This window comes from Scyliorhinus canicula, chromosome 17, assembly GCF_902713615.1.
Source record: "Scyliorhinus canicula chromosome 17, sScyCan1.1, whole genome shotgun sequence".
In the NCBI taxonomy this organism is placed as follows: Eukaryota; Metazoa; Chordata; class Chondrichthyes; order Carcharhiniformes; family Scyliorhinidae; genus Scyliorhinus; species Scyliorhinus canicula.
In genome coordinates this window covers 131,570,869-131,589,294 of record NC_052162.1, presented here as the reverse complement: position 1 = coordinate 131,589,294, position 18,426 = coordinate 131,570,869, and the positions used below count along the sequence as shown (strand labels likewise).

Below are 18,426 nucleotides of genomic sequence, written 5' to 3'. Positions count from 1 at the left end.
CCAATCCACCTAACAGCACATCTTTGGACTGTGGGAGGAAACCGGAGCACCCGGAGGAAACCCACGCACACACGGGGAGAATGTGCAGACTCCACATAGACAGTGACCCAAGTCGGGAATCGAACCTGGGACCCTGGAGCTGTGAAGCAACAGTGCTAACCATTGTGCCACCGTGCTGCCCACCCGGTATTATTACTGCTTTTAATCACATCCAGGATTGATCCTCAGTATTCTGGCTGTTCTCCAAGCTCCCAGGATTTAATGGGATTCCTTCCATTAGCCTTCCAACAGTCGGATACCGATGAGGTTTTGGGTCTCCTATCAGGGTTCATTGATGAGATTAAGCAAGATGATTTATTGGATGCATGAAGCATGATTTGACTATGACAGGTTGACAAGGGAGGAAAAAGCAAATAGTCTTGTAGCTGCAGAAACAATTTTCTCATCCTTCTTGTCAAATATTAAAAAACCTGCTACAAGATGCAGGAGTGGTGGTGAAGAGTATACAAAGCTCATGGAAGAGATGAGTACAAAGTGCGTATTATGTAAAAAGTATTGGAAACGCTATTGTAAACCTTCCATTGGCACATAACTTTTAACAAGGTAGTTGCCGTGGATCTAACGGTGTGAGACAAAGACAGAAATATTTTCATTCCACCATTTATAGACATGGTGACCCAATTTAGTCTTTCTTTAATAATACGTGGAAATGACAAAAGGGTGATTACAGACCAAGTCATGGAGAAATGGGTAGGGACTGGACCTGGGGCACCAGCTCAGTGTGTGACTGATAATTGAGGGGAGTTTCGAGACGTGTGTGAAAACACGAACATTCTGGTCATGAACACTGCAGCTGAAAGTCTTTTCAGCAACGGACTCTGTGAAAGGAACCACGCGGTGATCGATGAAATGCTGCAGAAACTCTTCTCTGATCAGCCAAACTGCAAGTTGACAACTGCACTGGCAGGGATGATTAATGTAGAGAATTCACTTCAGATGGTTTGAGGGTATAATCCCTGTCAATTGGTCTGTGGGATAAATCCCTAATGACCCTCTGTGTTCTGTGATAACCCTCCTCCTTTAGAAGGGATTACAATGAGTTTAATTTTTAGTTATCAATTAGCGATTGTTTCACAAAATGGTGTCTTGTAATGTAACGTTTTGTACAAAAGTCGGAAAACCGTGTTTTTTTCTTCTTCAATTTGTTTTGAAATATTGTTTTGGGCGTGTGTTGTTACAATTCTGGTCACAACTGTTAACAATTGAAGAGAAGTTTGAACATCCAGTGATTAACTGAAAAAATTACATCACAAGATTCCACATTTTTAAACAAAAACAATCTTTACTATGTGTATAAAATAAAATTAAAAACAGCAGTACAAACACTATCGATAATAAAGACATGCTTTGAATTCAGTTCTACTTTTTAATCTCACCCCAAGAGTTCTCTTATATGGAAAATACTTTGAAGGTTCATTCACTTCTGTTCCTGGGACCATTCCAAAGGTATGCCAAAGCTCTCCATAATTCATTTTAATTCTCCTCAGCATTCCAGCTACTCTCCAAGCTCCAAGGTTTTATGTGGGTCCCTCCATTATCTTTCCACTAAACAAACCTCAAAAGGTTCCTTTAACACCTCAACACTGTGGACTCCTCAGTTCAAGTGTGGGCTTCATTGTCTTCTTGCCGACGGATTTAAACATTAGGAATACTCCTGGTTCCTCATGGCCCTCTAGGCTTCTAATCCCACAACATGTTCACAGCTCCTGCTCCCACAGCTGGTTCACAGCTCCTGCTCCCACAGCTGGTTCACAGCTCCTGCTCCCACAGCTGGTTCCCAGCTCCTGCTCCCACAGCTGGTTCACAGCTCCTGCTCCCACAGCTGGTTCCCAGCTCCCGGTCCCACAGCCGGTTCACAGCTCCTGCTCCCACAGCCGGTTCACAGCTCCTGGGTCCCACAGCTGGTTCCCAGCTCCTGCTCCCAAAGCTGGTTCACAGCTCCTGCTCCCACAGCTGGTTCCCAGCTCCCGGTCCCACAGCCGGTTCACAGCTCCTGCTCCCACAGCCGGTTCACAGCTCCTGGGTCCCACAGCCGGTTCACAGCTCCTGGTCCCACAGCTCCGGGTCCCACAGCTCCTGGTCCCACAGCCGGTTCACAGCTCCTGGTCCCACAGCTCCGGGTCCCACAGCCGGTTCACAGCTCCGGGTCCCACAGCCGGTTCACAGCTCCTGCTCCCACAGCTCCTGCTCCCACAGCTGGTTCACAGCTCCGGGTCCGACAGCTGGTTCACAGCTCCTGCTCCCACAGCTGGTTCACAGCTCCTGGGTCCCACAGCTGATTCACAGCTCCTGCTCCCACAGCTGGTTCACAGCTCCTGCTCCCACAGCTCCGGGTCCCACAGCTGGTTCACAGCTCCTGCTCCCACAGCTGGTTCACAGCTCCTGTTCCCACAGCCGGTTCACAGCTCCCGGTCCTACAGCCGGTTCCCAGCTCCTGCTCCCACAGCCGGTTCCCAGCTCCTGCTCCCACAGCTGGTTCACAGCTCTGGGTCCCACAGCTGGTTCACAGCTCCTGCTCCCACAGCTGGTCCCACAGCCGGTTCCCAGCTCCTGCTCCCACAGCTGGTTCACAGCTCCTGCTCCCACAGCCGGTTCACAGCTCCTGGGTCCCACAGCTGATTCACAGCTCCTGCTCCCACAGTTGGTTCACAGCTCCTGGGTCCCACAGCTGATTCACAGCTCCTGCTCCCACAGCTGGTTCACAGCTCCTGTTCCCACAGCCGGTTCACAGCTCCCGGTCCTACAGCCGGTTCCCAGCTCCTGCTCCCACAGCCGGTTCCCAGCTCCTGCTCCCACAGCTGGTTCACAGCTCTGGGTCCCACAGCTGGTTCACAGCTCCTGCTCCCACAGCTCCGGGTCCCACAGCCGGTTCACAGCTCCTGCTCCCACAGCTGACTGCTTCCAAGCTAACTGCAGGCTGACTGCTTCCAAGCTAACTGCAGGCTGCCTGCTTTCTGTGAGAAACAACAGAAATCCAACCAAGACTGCAGCCTGAATCACTCGTCCCTATGGTAACAGAGACCAGTTGGAATGTTCAAAAGATGTTTAAATAAATTAACTTTTAGTTTCAAACCAAACATTTAACCACGAGGTCTGACTGAAGAATTCACCTCTCGAACAAAGCCAGGACAATAATAATCAAACCAATGTCTCGAGATCTCCAGTTAAAAGAGCCCAGCTGTCCTTTTACAGTAGTTACCCTTCGACCTTTGACTTCTTAAGTCACCATGGGCCATGTCTTGTGAGTTTTGTCAGATTCTCCACCCAGGTTCTCCATTAACCAACATTAAAAACAAACAATTCCTAAACTAATTTATATTTCTAACACATAGGAACTATGAAAACAGATCTTCACATCACCTTCCTCAGGAAGAAATGAAAATGTACCACCCTCTTATCATCCTATTTAGAATATTGTTGTATATTTTAGCAACAGCTGATATCTTATCGATTGGTGGAACAGGCTCGCAGGGTCAAATGGCCTAATCCTGTTCCTAAGTCTTCCTGTGTTTAACTATCTTGGAACCTGCAATACACAGAACAATCCCTCCATTGTCCTTCTCACATTCACAAGTCCATCTTGATAACAGTTGAATTTCATGTCCAGGAATCACAGTCCACTGAAGAAGGAAATATCACTGCTGCAGTGTTTTCTGGAAGTTTTCTTAATGCAATAATTATTGTCCAAAGTTCCTTCTGCAAGAAGAGAGTCCTCATTGCTGTTCAGATGTAAGCGTTGAAGTTCAGTTTGACGTTCATCTTTTGAACTTGATTTTTTTCTTCCACGTTTGCAGTTTAGTTTGGATTTAAACAATGGAGAATATTCCAGCCACCTCCATATTTAAACTGTCTCCTTCTTGCTCAGTTGTAGGTTCATCTTCATTTCCCAGGCTCAAATATTACAGATTTCCCTTTTGAGAAAGCAAATTCAAAATGGCTTCTATTTGTGCCACCAACACGTTCTCTCATTGGGCGAAATCCTCTTCAGCTATTTTAAGAATGATGGTCAAATTCCAGACACGAGGGGTTTGTATTAAGAGGGTAAATTGAGTAGTTTTAGCAGATACTCCCCAGAAGAATGAGAGGAGATCGAATTGAGGTACATAATGTGATAAAAGGTACTGACGTGGCACAGATATTTAATCTTGTTTGGCAATTTCGAACGAGAATGCAGAGTTTTAGGATAAGGGGTAGCAGATTTAAAACAGGGATGAAGAGAAATTACTTCTCAAAGGGTCATGAATCTGTGGAATTCACTGCCCCAGAGTGCGGTGGATGCTGGGACATTGAGTAAATGTAATAATAATCGCTTATTGTCACAAGTAGGCTTCAATTAAGTTACTGTGAAAAGCCCCCGGTTGTCACATTCCGGCGCCTGTTCAGGGAGGCTGGTACGGGACCTGAACCCGCGCTGCTGGCCTTGTTCTGCATTACAAGCCAGCTGTTAGGAGGAGATAGACAGATTTTTAATTAGTAATGTGTTGAAGAGTTATGGAGAACGGGTGGGGAAGTAGAGTTGAGGCCGAGAGGACATCAGCCATGATGCTATTGAATGGCGGAGCCGGCCCGAGGGGCTGAATTACCAACTCCTGCTCCAATTCTTATGCTCTTAAATGCGCTATGTGTCCAAACAGAAGGTTTGACATTCCTGTTTGGAGCATTTGGGATCTTGGGAACAAAAGCAGGGAGGTTATCCTGATAAGTTTATAAAGCTCTGGTGAGGCCAAAACAGAAGACCGAGTCCGGTTCTGGTCACCACACTTTAGGAATGATGAGAGGCTCCTTGAGAGCGTGGAGAGGAGATTTACCAGAATGACTCCAGGGAGGAGGAATTTTATCCACATGGTTAGGTTGGAGAAACTGGGATTGTTCACCTTGGAGCACAGGAGATCGAGGGGAGATTTGATTGAGATCTACAAGACTATATGAGGGAGAAAGGAATGGAAGGAGACGCTGATGGGGAGATGAAGAGGGGTGGGTGGAGGCTCAGGTGGAGCATAAATACTGACACAGACCAAATGAGCCGACTGGCCTGGCCCTGTGCTGTAGACTCAATGGAACAGAGACAAATGTATTTATTTGAGATCTACCAGTAGTGGTAGATGCACAGTCTATCAAATAAATTCAGCCAAAGGGCTGCACGGTGGTTAGCAGTGCTGCCTCACGGCACTGTGGACCCGGGTTCGATCCCAACACCGGTTCACTGCCCGTGTGGAGTTTGCATATTTCCCCCGTGTCTTTGTGGGTCTCACCCCTACAACCCAAAGGGGAGATGGATTGGCCACGCTAAATTGTCCCTTAATTGGGGAATAAAAAGAATTGGGTTCTCTAAATTTGAAAAAATGTTTTAATTCAGGCCAGACATTAGGATCATGGTGTTGTGATCTCATTTAAAGAGTGTGGAGCAGTTGCAGCATCAGGGTCACAATGAACATTCACCTTCTGAAAGCCCTTGTGCGGCTGTGAAAGCTGCAGCATCAAGAAGAGCGACGAGGCTCCAATAAAAGTGTTTGAAATGAAAGGACTCAGACGGATATTCCGCGTGACAGACGGCAAAGTGGACGAATGAGTGGCTGCTGGAGAAAGCTGGTGTTCAGAGGAACCTGTTTGACGCAGTGATATCGAGGGAAGCTCATGTATTTTGGACATGTGTTACGAATAGGAAGGGAGTGTTTGGAAAAAGAGGTAATGCCAGGCAAAACACCTGGAAACCGTGTACAAGGAAGGCCCCAAGGTGGCCTGGGTGGATAATATCAGAAGGTGGACTGGCCTCTCGATGGGACAGGCAGTGAGAGCAGCGGAGAAATCAGTGAGAAAGATTGTCCAGAGTGCAGCCAACACTCGGAATGAGGACGGATAAAATAGAAGACAAGAAACCTGTAGTGGTGGGAAAAAGACTATTCACTGATCAGGATAAAATTAATGTGTTATATCTGCCTTTGCAGATCATTGCAGTGGAAATGTGCCCTCGCTCACAGAGAATCAGCACACTGGAATGAAAATTGGAAGACTGGCCAGTCCAGAGGGAAACCCTCCGATCCCACTTCACCAAGTGTCAGAATGAACATGGTTCAGTCCTGGATGTGATTAACAGCAGCAATAACAGCAGAATCCAACTCCTGTAATCACTTGTGAACTCGCTGATGTCTCAGCAGGTGGGATGACTGAATGAATTCCTTCCCACAGTCAGAACAGGTGAATGGTCTCTCCCCAGTGTGAACTCGCTGGTGTGTTTGCAGGTTGGATGACCGACTGAATCCCTTCCCACACACGGAGCAGGTAAATGGCTTCTCCCCAGTGTGAACTCGCTGGTGTGTCAGCAACGTAGATAAATCACTGAATCCCTTCTTACACATGGAGCAGGTAAATGGCCTCTCCCTACTGCGAACTTGCTGGTGTCTCAACAGGTTGGATAACTGAGTGAATCCCTTCCCACAGATGGAGCAGGTGAATGGCTTTTCCCCAGTATGAACTCGCTGGTGTGTCTGCAGGGTGGATGAATCTCCGAATCCTTTCCCACACGTGGAGCAAATGAATGGTCTCTCCCCGGTGTGAACTCGCTGGTGTGCCAACAGGTCAGATGAATCTCTGAATCCTTTCCCACACTCTGAGCAGGTGAACGGTCTCTCTCCAGAGTGAACTCGACGGTGTCTCAGCAAGTTTGATGACTGAGTGAATTCCTTCCCACACACAGAGCAGGTGAATGGACTCTCTCCAGAGTGAACCCGTTGGTGTGCCAGCAGGATGGATGAATCTCTGAATCCTTTCCCACAAACGGAGCAGGTGAACGGCCTCTCCCCACTGTGAACTCGACGGTGTCTCAACAAGTTGGATGAATTAGTAAATCCTTTCCCACACTCGGAACAGTGGAACGGCCTCTCCCCACTGTGAACCCGCTGGTGTGTCAGCAGGTCAGATGAATTTGTAAATCCCTTCCCACACTGAGAGCAGGCGAACGGCCTCTCCCCGGTGTGACTGCGTCGATGAGTCTCCAGCTCAGATGGGGATCTGAATCCCTTCCCACAGTCTCCACATTTCCACGGTTTCCCCATGGTGCGGGTGTCCGTGACTCGATGCTTTTCCAGTCACACTGATGGTTAACTGGCTGATGGTTTTCCCCCGTCCTAACGAATCGCGTGACTTTGTAGGATCATGATGTGAAGTTTGGTTTGAGATTTCTTATTGCAAATCCTCCCCTCTTAGTTGCCTGTTAAAGGAGTTTACAAATCTCATCACTGTCAGTACAGCTCAGAAATTCAGAACAGATAATTCTAGTGCTGTGGAACATGCTTTCCACTCTGGTTCCTCAAAAGCTGTAAATTTCCACCCCGATCCCTCCTCTCTCTCACACACATACACACACACACTCCATTCTCACTCTGTTGTTTCTAATATACACACCCCCCCCCCTATTCTCCTGAAGGAGCTAATTCACATTTATCAACAGATCAGCATTCAGCGTTTCCTGATCTCGACAGAGAGATCATATGAGCCTAAGAAATAGAAGCAGTGGCCATTCAGCCCCTCAGGCCTGCCCCACCAATAAATAAGATCATGGCTGGTCTGATAGTAATTACAGGGAATAATTGTGGTGTAGAATGTGATGGTTAATATCAGCTGTTGAGCAGAAGAGAAATGATCTCTAGTGCAGGAAAAGTAATTCCTGACCATGGGAAGATAAAGATGGTAAATCAGCAGCACACAAAGCCGAGCGATGGACAGCAGTGAAAACTTCATTCAGACACAGTTGGAAGAAGTAACAGTAACATACCAAACATGGTTAAAGTAAATCTAATATTAGAGGCAGCAGAAGAAGATAGTGGGCAGCACAGTAGCATGGTGGTTAGCATAAATGCTTCACAGCTCCAGGGTCCCAGGTTCGATTCCCGGCTGGGTCACTGTCTGTGCGGAGTCTGCACGTCCTCCCCGTGTGTGCGTGGGTTTCTTCCGGGTGCTCCGGATTCCTCCCACAGTCCAAAGATGTGCGGGTTAGGTGGATTGGCCATGCTAAATTGCCCGTAGTGTCCTAAAAAGTAAGGTTAAGGGGGGGGTTGTTGGGTTACGGGTATAGGGTGGATACGTGGGTTTGAGTAGGGTGATCATTGCTCGGCACAACATCGAGGGCCAAAGGGCCTGTTCTGTGCTGTACTGTTCTATGTTCTATGTAAGTTAGACAATGGCAGAGAGGTGACGAGGGAGGGCAGAGGGCAATCGGTGAACATGGATTCAGATCCACAGTAAAGGAGACAAACCTGCCCCAGAGCCCTGAAACCAGAGCTCAGACAATAAAGCACAACAGTAAAAACTCTAAATTACAGATGAATGTTCAATATTACTCACCTCTGGACTATTTTCAAATTTAAACCTCCTGCTGGAGCCCGCATCTGGAAAGATATCAGAAGCACTGGAATCAGAGAAAAATTGCAGTCTTCAAATCTTGTAACTCCGTGGAAAAGGAGATTATAGTTGTGGTTAGATATTAAGAGATAAGCATTTATTTTATGATTTTGGATTGCGGTGTTTAAATTCTCCCCTTCTAACCCCATGTAAAATGAGTTTACAAAATCCATCAGTAAGTCTGGGATATAAATTCATAACATTTTCTCCTGGTAACTGGTGTAGGATTACATAAAATGGGATTTGCTTACACTGGAAGCAGTTCAGGCAACATTTACTGAGTTGATTCCTGGCATTAAGGGTTTGTTTTACTTTTTTCCCCAATTAAGGTGCAATTTAGTGTGGCCAGTGCGCCTATCCTGCACATCTTTGGGTTGTGGGGGCAAAACCCACACAAGCACGGGGAGAATGTGCAAACTCTACACCGACACTAACCTGGGGCCGGGATTGAACTCGTGTCCTCAGCGCCGTGTGGCAGCAGTGCTAACCATTGCGCCACCGTACCGCCCTTGGGGTTTGTTTTATGAGGAAATGTGGGCAGGGTGCACATACACTCATTGGATTTTAGATAAATGAGAGGGAATCTTAATGAAACATGTATTATTCTGAGGGTTAAAAGCAAATTCCTGTGGATGCTAGAATCGGAAACAAAAAATTTTGGACAATCTCGGCAGGTCTGCTTACATCTGTGGAGAGAGAATGGAGCTGATATTTCTAGTCTGGATGACTAGAAATGACAAAGACTCGAAACATTTTCTCCATTCTCTTTCCAAAGGTTCTGAGGGAGTTTGACAAGGTAAGTGCTGAAAGAATATTTCCTCTCAACAGAGAATCCAGAACTGCAGGGACAGTTGAAACATCAGGGTCTAAGACAGATTGGGATAAATAGCTCCTCTCTGAGGACCAGTAGAATTCTCTCCCTCAGTGGACAGTGGAGGATGGGCCATTGAGTATATGCAATGTTGTGCTATACACCATTTTTGCCCACAAAGGAGTCAATGGTTAGGGAGGTTGGAGACCGGAGGATAATGGAGCTAATTCTAATGATCGTGTTCAGATGGACACACATGTACTCTGCAGTACTTGGCCCGTCCAAAAATGGAAACACAGCCTTTCCATCAATAAGTCAAACATTTTCTCTCCTGGTCACCGGGACCCTAAGTGCTCTCCGTTCCGTCACCAAGCTGGCCGCGCATGCGCTCCCGCTGAATAAAATGGCGGCGGTGGAACTGGGCCTGATCGGGACAAAAGCCCCGCAGCTGCAAACACGGGACCTCCACCGTCTTATTCCGACCTTGGAACCTGCAGCGGGCGTTTATGAAGCCTCCGCTCCCTTCCTCCTCCTCACCCCGGCTCCATTCCTCCCTCCGAAGCGCCGACTCTCACCCGCGGAAACAGCCGCTCACGCACTCGCAGGGCTCCCAGCAAAGTGACACTGCGCATGCTCCAGAGACAGGCCAGCACTGCGCCTGCGCACTGGGCTCCTGTGGAGTGCCCAGAGCATCTTCACACCCGCGGGGAATATTGAGTAATAGCCGCACCATTGAAACCTCAAGCATTTGATGCAAAATAACTTCATTTGGGATAAATTAAGTTTAAATACTATCACAAATTGCTGCGATTTGGTGATGTGCTATGTTCTCCTGTGGCACCACACTGACATTTAAACGTTTTTATACTATTTCCTCTCTCTCCCTCCCTGATGGTTCTGACTCTGGCTGGGTTCAATCACAGTCACTGGTTCCTCCCTCTTTCTGTCTCTCATACTGAACATTTACTGTTTTATTGAATGACAGTGAATCTTAACACCTGATTGAGGTGCATAAGATTATGAGATGCACGGACAGGGTGGATAGAAAGCAGCTATTTCCCCCTCAGTTGAAGGGCAAATACAAGGGGGCATCATTTTAAGGTGAAAGGCAGGAGGTTTAGAGGGGATTTGAGGGAAATATTTTCACCCAGAGGGTGGTGAGAAACTGGAATGCCCTATCTGGGAGGGTAGTTGAGGCAGGAAACCTCATAATCTTTATAAAGTACTTGGATGAGCATTTGCAAATACAATAACATTCAGGGCCATGGGCCAAGTGCTGAGAAGTGGAAATAGTGTAGATTTAGTAAAGTTTTGTTGGTGCAGGATTGATGGGCCAAAGGGCCTCTTCTGTACTGTATGATTCTATGAATTAGATGTCATTTGGCCCATTATGCCTGTGCTGGTTCTTTGGAAGATCTGTCCGGCTGGCAGAGTCAGAACAACGCATAACAAAGAACAATACAGCACAGGAACAGGCCCTTTGGCCCTCCAAGCCCGCAATAATTAGAGAGCTTAATGGTTAGTTCACAGACACATTCACCCTGTTGAAAGATTAATTGCCCAATTTATTAAGCAGATATTAAGTGCTCACCAGCTAGCTATGCACACAAGGTACCTGATAAGAGTTTAATTCAATAATTATACAGACCTCACAAACCACAGTGATAGTGTTAATAAAGGGATTTAGGGGAGTATCCCCAGTGTGATACAGTAGATGAATTATGGGGTTACAAAATCAAGGCATTTCCTGCAACTTCACAATTATCACTTGGCTGGGATGTCGCAGTTTGAAAGAGCCCCACATACCTGTCAGAGGAATGAGGCTAAGTCCAATAAACCTAGTAAAGCCACATCACTGTTAGACTTTTACTAGGAATTTGTGAATGGGTCTGGGTGAGATGAACATGGTCTGTATCAGTCTGGTGCTCTCGTTGATGCTGTAGAATTCTTAATGAATACTCAACACAATGATTAGCCCAGAAATCTGAGGACATCATCATCACAGCCCTTGAAACCATTACTGATGGAATCACCAACTATTCTGAAAGTTAGCTGAGTTGTATCACCCTCACTGAAAAAATACTTCGCTGGCAAAAAAAATACATAGCTTCTCCACAACAGGAAGGAAACCATTCCCCCTCCAGTCCAAGCTCTGAATGATTTGGGGTGTTGCTGTTAATAGTCCAAGACAAATTGCTATTTGTAAGGTGAAGGTACATCAGCAGTGGTTAGTGAAGTGGTTGATGGTAATAACCAGGGAGACTGACTCACCAGGAAAGCTGCTCTCGAGGGGATTCTGTGGGATCCACCCAAAGCACAATCTGCCGTGAAAGCCAGCAGATGTGCAGCATGGATCTCTTTACAGGCCCGTATGTTCCCCATAATGACAATAAATTCAAAGTTAAGGGTCAGGTGAACTCCATGATACACTTTGGGGTTCTTTAAACCCTGGACCTTAACATCGTTGTCGCAGCGTCTGCATGGTCTCGCCAATGTACCACGCTTCAGGACATCCTTTCCTGCAGCGTATGAGTTAGACAACGTTGGCCAAGTCACACAAGTATGTGCCGCGTACCTGGTGTGTGGTGTTCTCATGTGCAATGATGGTACCCGTGTCGATGATCTGGCAAGTCTTGCAGATATTGCATGAGAGGGTTGTGTGGTGTCGTGGTTGCTATTCTGAAGGCTGTGTAGTTTGCTGTAAATAATGATTTGTTTGAGGTTGCGTGGTTGTTTGAAGGCAAGTAGTGGGAGTGTGGGGATGACCTTGGCAAGATGTTCGTCTTCATCGATGACGTGTTGAAGGCTGTGAAGAAAATGTCGTAGTTTCTCCACTCCGGGGAAGTACTGGACGACGAAGGGTACTCTGTCGGTTATGTCCCGTGTTTGTCTTCTGAGGAGGTTGGTATGGTTTTTTGCTGTGGTGCGTTGGAACTGTCGATCGATGAGTCAAGCACCATATCCCGTTCATACGAAGGCATCTTTCAGCATCTGTAGATGTCTGTTACGCTCCTCCTCGTCTGAGCAAGTCCTGTGTATACGTATGGCTTGTCCATAGGAGATGGTATCTTTAATGTGTTTAGGGTGGAAGCTGGAGAAGTGGAGCATCGTGAGATTATCCGTGGGCTTGCGGTAAATTGAAGTGCTGAGGTGACCATCCTTGATGGAGATGAGTGTGTCCAAGAATGCAACTGATTCTGGAGAGTAGTCCATGGTGAGTCTGATAGTGAGATGGAACTTATTGATGTCGATTCAGTGATTCTTCACCGTGGGTCCGAAGGAAAAAAATGTAATTGATGTATCTGGTGTATAATGTTGGTTGAAGGTCCTATTCAGTGAGGAGGTCTTGTTCAAACTTGTGCATGAAGATGTTGACATACTGAGGTGCGAATTTGATCCCTATGGCTGTTCCGTGTGTCTGGATGAAGAACTTGTTGTCGAAGGTGAAGACGTTGTGATCGAGGATGAAGCGATGAGTTGCAGAATTGCGTCTGGAGATTGGCAGTTGTCGGTGTTGAGTACTGAGGCTGTTGCAGCAATGCCGTCGTCTTGCAGGATACTGGTGTAGAGTGCCGAGACATCTATTGTGACGCGGAATGTTCCTGGTTCAACTGGTCCATGGGTGCTGAGTTTCTGTAAGAAGTCCGTTGTATCGTGAGAGAAGCTGGGCGTTCCTTGTACGGTGGGTTTCAAGATGTCCTCGATGTAGCCAGAGAGGTTCTCACATAGGGTCCCATTGCCTGATACGATAGGACGGCCTGGTGTGTTGGCCTTGTGTATTTTCAGGAGGCAGTAGACATTTCCAACGCGGGGAGTACGTGAGATGAGAGCATGTAGGGTGCTCTAAAGGTACAGATCCAAGGTCTTGATCAGTCTGTTGAGTTGTGAGTGTGTTCCTTGGTCAGATCTGTGGGTAACTGTCTGCAGTGTTCCTGGTTGTAGAGTTGTCGGTACACTTCTTTCCGTTCTGTTCAGTATGGCGGAGGCCCCTCCTTTGTCTGCTGATTTGATGACAATGTTGCGGTTGGTCTTTAGAGCGCGGATGGCGTTATGTTGACTTGGGTGACGTTCGGGCTGCCTTGTGAATGAGACTGATGAATCTGGCATTGACACGACTCCTGACGGCTTGAGCATACATGTCGAGTCTCAGGCAGCGGCCTTCTGGAGGGGTCCAATTCGACTCTTTCCTCTTCGGTTGCCGCGCCGCAGATCTCTCGGTCTGCTGTTGCGGTTCATTGGTTGTCTCATTGGGGTCGCTGTCGACAGCTTGGGGTCTGTGGAAGAACTCCCAGAGCCTCATTCGCCTGATGAATTCCTCCATGTCTGCCGCGAGATTGATGGGGTCCATTTTGCTGGTGGTGCTGAAGTTGAGCCCTCTGCTGAGGACTTTGGTTTTGTCTTGTTGGAGGGTGTAGTCCGATAAGTTGACAATAGATTTCCCTGTCTTGTTTTCTACTGTGGTACCGGGGGAGGCTAGGTTGCTGCTGGTGGTGATGCCAAGTTTCTCAAGCTTCCTGTTCTTGGTTTACATGTAGGTGGCGTGGTATCGTTGCCCCATCTGTTTGGCGGTGTTCTGCTGCGTCCTGAGCGCAAGTTGAGAATATGGCCTCTATCTTGGTTTCCAGGTTGTGGCGTGTGCTGCAAAGCTGGTGTACGAGGTGGTTGAGGAGTGTGAGAGAGGTGCGACGGCACAGTCTCTCAGCATAGTCTGTGTTGTAGGTCGACTTGAATGGGTTTGTAATCTGTAGCCCTTCGGGATCATAGACCATCATAGAACTTACAGTGCAGAAGGAGGCCATTCGGCCCATTGAGTCTGCACCGGCTCCTGGAAAGAGCACCTTACCCAAGGTTAACACCGCCACCCTATCCCCATAACCCAGTAACCCCACCCAACACTAAGAGACACTGAGGGCAATTTATCATGGCCAATCCACCTAACCTGCACATCTTTGGACTGTGGGAGGAAACCGGAGCACCCGGAGGAAACCCACGCACACACGGGGAGGATGTGCAGACTCCACACAGACAGTGACCCAAGCCGGAATCGAACCTGGGACCCTGGAGCTGTGAAGCGATTGTGCTATCCACAATGCTACCGTGCTGCCCTTAATCTTGTCTGCTTTCTTGCATCTTTGTAGAAACTTAATGTCAGTGTCTATATGCACGATCTTCTCCACTTTGAGCCGGCGGTTTGCGGTGTCAATGGTAGCCATGATGTGGAGATGCCGGCGTTGGACAGGGGTGGTCACAGTAAGAAGTCTTACACCAGGTTAAAGTCCAACAGGTTTATTTTGAATCACTCTGCTTCGCAGTGATGTTATTTACCCCTGTCCCTGCCCTCCACCATCTCGAGCCAAGGATTCCCGGTATCCAGCTGAGGGAACCGGCCAAAGGGGAGCTCTGGAGGACCGGAAGGACGCTAGACCTCCAGGCAATCAGAGGGTGAGCTTTGTGTGAATGAAGATTGAGCTTCACACAGGCTGAAACTTCCTCCTGTGTCAAACCTCTGAGTAAATCACTTTCCTTTCTTCCCCCTTTTCATTTCTTTTCTAATTCTGGATTTCAACTGTTGATTTGCCAGTACTGAAGGGAAAGGAAGTGAATTCAGAGAGGGTGTAGACTCTGTAAAGGTTGGTCCAGGTGATAGAAACCCTTCAGTGCAGAAGGAGGCCATTTAGCCCATCGAATCTTCCAACCTTCTGAAACTGCACCCGACCTAGGCCATATCCCCCTATGCCCGTAACCCCAACTAACCGTTGAACACTGAGGGGCAATTTAGCTTGGTAATAGAATCATAACATTTGCAGTGCAGAAGGAGGCTATTTGGCTCATCGAGTCTGTACCGGCCCTTGAAAAGAGCACCCCACTAAAAGGTAGAGATAGATAGAGCAGTACAGCACAGAACAGGCCCTTCGGCCCTCGATGTTGTGCCGAGCAATGATCACCTTACTCAAACCCACAAATCCACCCTATACCCGTAACCCAACAACCCCCCCCCCCCCTTTAACCTTACTTTTAGGACACTACGGGCAATTTAGCATGGCCAATCCACCTAACCCGCACATCTTTGGACTGTGGGAGGAAACCGGAGCACCCGGAGGAAACCCATGCACACACGGGGAGGACGTGCAGACTCCGCACAGACAGTGACCCAGCCGGGAATCGAACCTGGGACCCTGGAGCTGTGAAGCATTTATGCTAACCACCATGCTACCGTGCTGCCCACGGTAGGTAAGTTAAGTAGGTAAGTACTTAAGCCCACACCTCCACCCAATCCCTGTAACCATTTTTGGACACTAAGGGGCAATTTAGCAATCCACCTAACATGCACATCTTTGGACTGCGGGAGGAAACCAAACCACCCGGAGGAAACCCACACAGAGACAAGGAGAAAGTGCAAACTTCACATAGACAGTCACCCGAGGCCAGAATTGAACCTGGGACCCTGGAGCTGTGAGGCAGCAATGTTAGCCACTGTGCTTTCCTCTCACTCTCTCTCTTAAAGACATTGACATCCTTTGCACCCTCAGCATGACATTTATTTGTCTGGCTAAAAGGATAATCTCTTTCCTAATGTTCAATATTAAAGGGCTGGGTTCCCCAGGAGATAACTGACATTTAAGGGGACGGCAAATTAGAGAGGATATAGATATGTCTTGTGATGTCATAAGGTATGTTTTAGATGTATTATTTATTGGCCTGTAATAAATTTCATTCATATCTCTAATCTTGTAATACTCTAGTGGTGTTATATTTTTCAAGTCACAGTGTCATTAAAGCACACAAAGTCAAATTCAACAACTTGTATCCATGTTGATCCTCTTTAGAGCAAGCCAGTCAGTCCACTCCACAGTCTGTATCCCCCGCCTATATTCCTTTCTCCAGCAAGTTTATTTCTTGAAGTGCCGATCCAATTTCATTTAGAACTCATTGATCTCATAGGTAACGAGTTCCTGGTCATGCGCATTCACTCATAAATAAAGGTCTTCTTTGTCTTTAATGTTTTTAATTCATTCGTAATATCTGGACATTGCTGGCTGGGTCAGCCTTTATTGCCTAATTGCCCTTGAACTGGGTTGATGTGCTGGGCCATTTCAGAGAGCATTTGAGAGTCAACCACATTATTGTGGGTCTGCGAAGGGATCTCATAGAAACGTATAAATTTCTAACAGGAGTAGACAGAGTAGATTCAGAAAGAATGTTCCCGATGTGGGGAGTCCAAAACTAGGGTGTCATAGTTTGAGGAAAAGGGGTAAAACTTTTAGGATTGAGGTGAGGAGAAATTCTTCACCCAGAGAGTGATGAGCCTGTGGAATTCATTACCACAGAAAGTCATTGAGGCCAAAACATTGTACAATTTCAAGAAGGAGTTAGATCTCGCTCTTGGAGGGCAGCACGGTGGTGCGGTGGATAGCACTGCAGTCTCACGACACCGAGGTCCCAGGTTCGATCCCGGCACTGGGTCACTGTCCGTGTGGAGTTTGCACATTCTCCCCGTGTTTGCGTGGGTTTCGCCCCCACAAACCAAATGTTCAAGGTAGGTGGATTGAACATGTTAAATTGCCCCTTAATTGTAAAAAATTAATTGGGTACTCTAAAATGTAAAAAACAAGATATAGTTCTTGGGGCTAAAGGGATCAAAGGATATGTATGGCTCTGTGACGCAATTGATAGTGTGTTGGACTTCTACTTTTTTAATATAAATTTATAGTACCCAATTCATTTTTTCCAATTAAGGGGCAATTTAGCATGGACAATCTGCCTAGCATGCACATCTCTGGGTTGTGGGAGCGAAATCCACGCAACACGGGGAGAATGTGCAAACTCCACACGGACAGTGACCCAGAGCCGGGATCGAACCTGGGATCCCAGCGCCGTGAGGCAGCAATGCTATCCATTGTGCCTACATGCTGCCTGTTGGACTTCTACTTAATGGCAAGTATGGGATTTAAAGGTTGTGGGTTCAAATCCCACCAGAGTTGAGTTAGTGTGGCACAGTGGTTAGTACTGCTGCCTCAGTGCCAGGGACTCAGGTTCAATTTCGACCCTGGGTGGCTGTTGGTGTGGAGTTTGCACATTCTCCCCATGTCTGCCTAGGGTTTCCGCCGGGTGCTCCGGTTCCCTCCCACAGTACAAAGATGTGCATTTTGAGTGGATTGGCCATACTAAATTGCCCTTTCGTGTGCAGTGGGATAACGGGGTCAAGGGCAGGGAAATGGACCGAGGCAGGGTAATCTATCAGAGGGTCGGTGCAGACTCGATTGGCCAAATGTTCGCCTTCTGCACTGTCAGGATTCGGTGGGATCAGAGTATTGAACTTGATGATCGGCCATGATCATAATGAATGGCGCAGCAGGTTCGAAGGTCCGAATGGCCTGCTCCTGCTTCTCTTCCACAAAAAAAACACACACATGTAGGCCAGACCAGGTAAGGAGGGCAGATTTCCTTCTCTGAAGGACATCAGTGAACCAGATGGGTTTTTACAACAATTGACAATGTTTTCATGGTCACCATTAGACTTCGAATTCCAGATTTTTATTTAATTGAAGTGTCACCATCTGCCATTGTGGGATTCGTACCCCAATTCCCAGAGAATTACTCAGGGCCTGGATTACTAGTCATGTGATATTACCAATATGCCATTGCCTCACCAAGTGATGCAATGTCTATTACACACATTTTTAACCCAGTAATATATTTTTAACCCAGTAATATATAAGTGTACATGGCTAGCAGCCTACATACTTTTCAGGTCTCTGCCCTGCACAGGAATTAGTGAACATGGATCTGTTCATCAGCATGAATTGTCATTCAGAAGCATTTAGACGGTGTATATTAGGCACAGCAGAGAGAATGGAGGGAGTGTGTGAGATGGAGATTAAACAGGTTTTGGGGGTGCGAGGGGAAGGAATATTCCATAGAAATGAGCACTATGTGTTGTGAATATCTATCCTGTCCTGACAATGATGATTTTTGTAAACTCCCTTTACAGGACAATAGAAGATTTGTATTCGGGAAATTCAAACTAAATATCAGGATCGGACAGAGTCAGTTGATTCATCAGGACCTGAATATCATTCTTCGAATGTGGAAGGAGAAATGTTTGTCTTTTCTGTCTGTGATAAAAGATTTCAAACATCAGTGTGACTGGGAAAACA

General features: G+C 47.1%; 1 protein-coding gene across 1 annotated transcript in view; it reads right to left on the bottom strand.

Annotated features, from left to right (window-relative positions):
* Window positions 1-4,520: 4,520 nt before the first annotated feature.
* The window catches only part of LOC119952276 (zinc finger protein 585A-like), a 54,140-nt gene continuing 40,234 nt past the window's right edge, over window positions 4,521-18,426 (bottom strand). Inside the window, exon 5 of the mRNA XM_038775895.1 lies at window positions 4,521-7,087. Within this exon, the coding sequence (XP_038631823.1) occupies window positions 6,186-7,087 (902 nt within the window). The 3' untranslated portion in view covers window positions 4,521-6,185. The remainder of the gene's footprint in view (window positions 7,088-18,426) is intronic.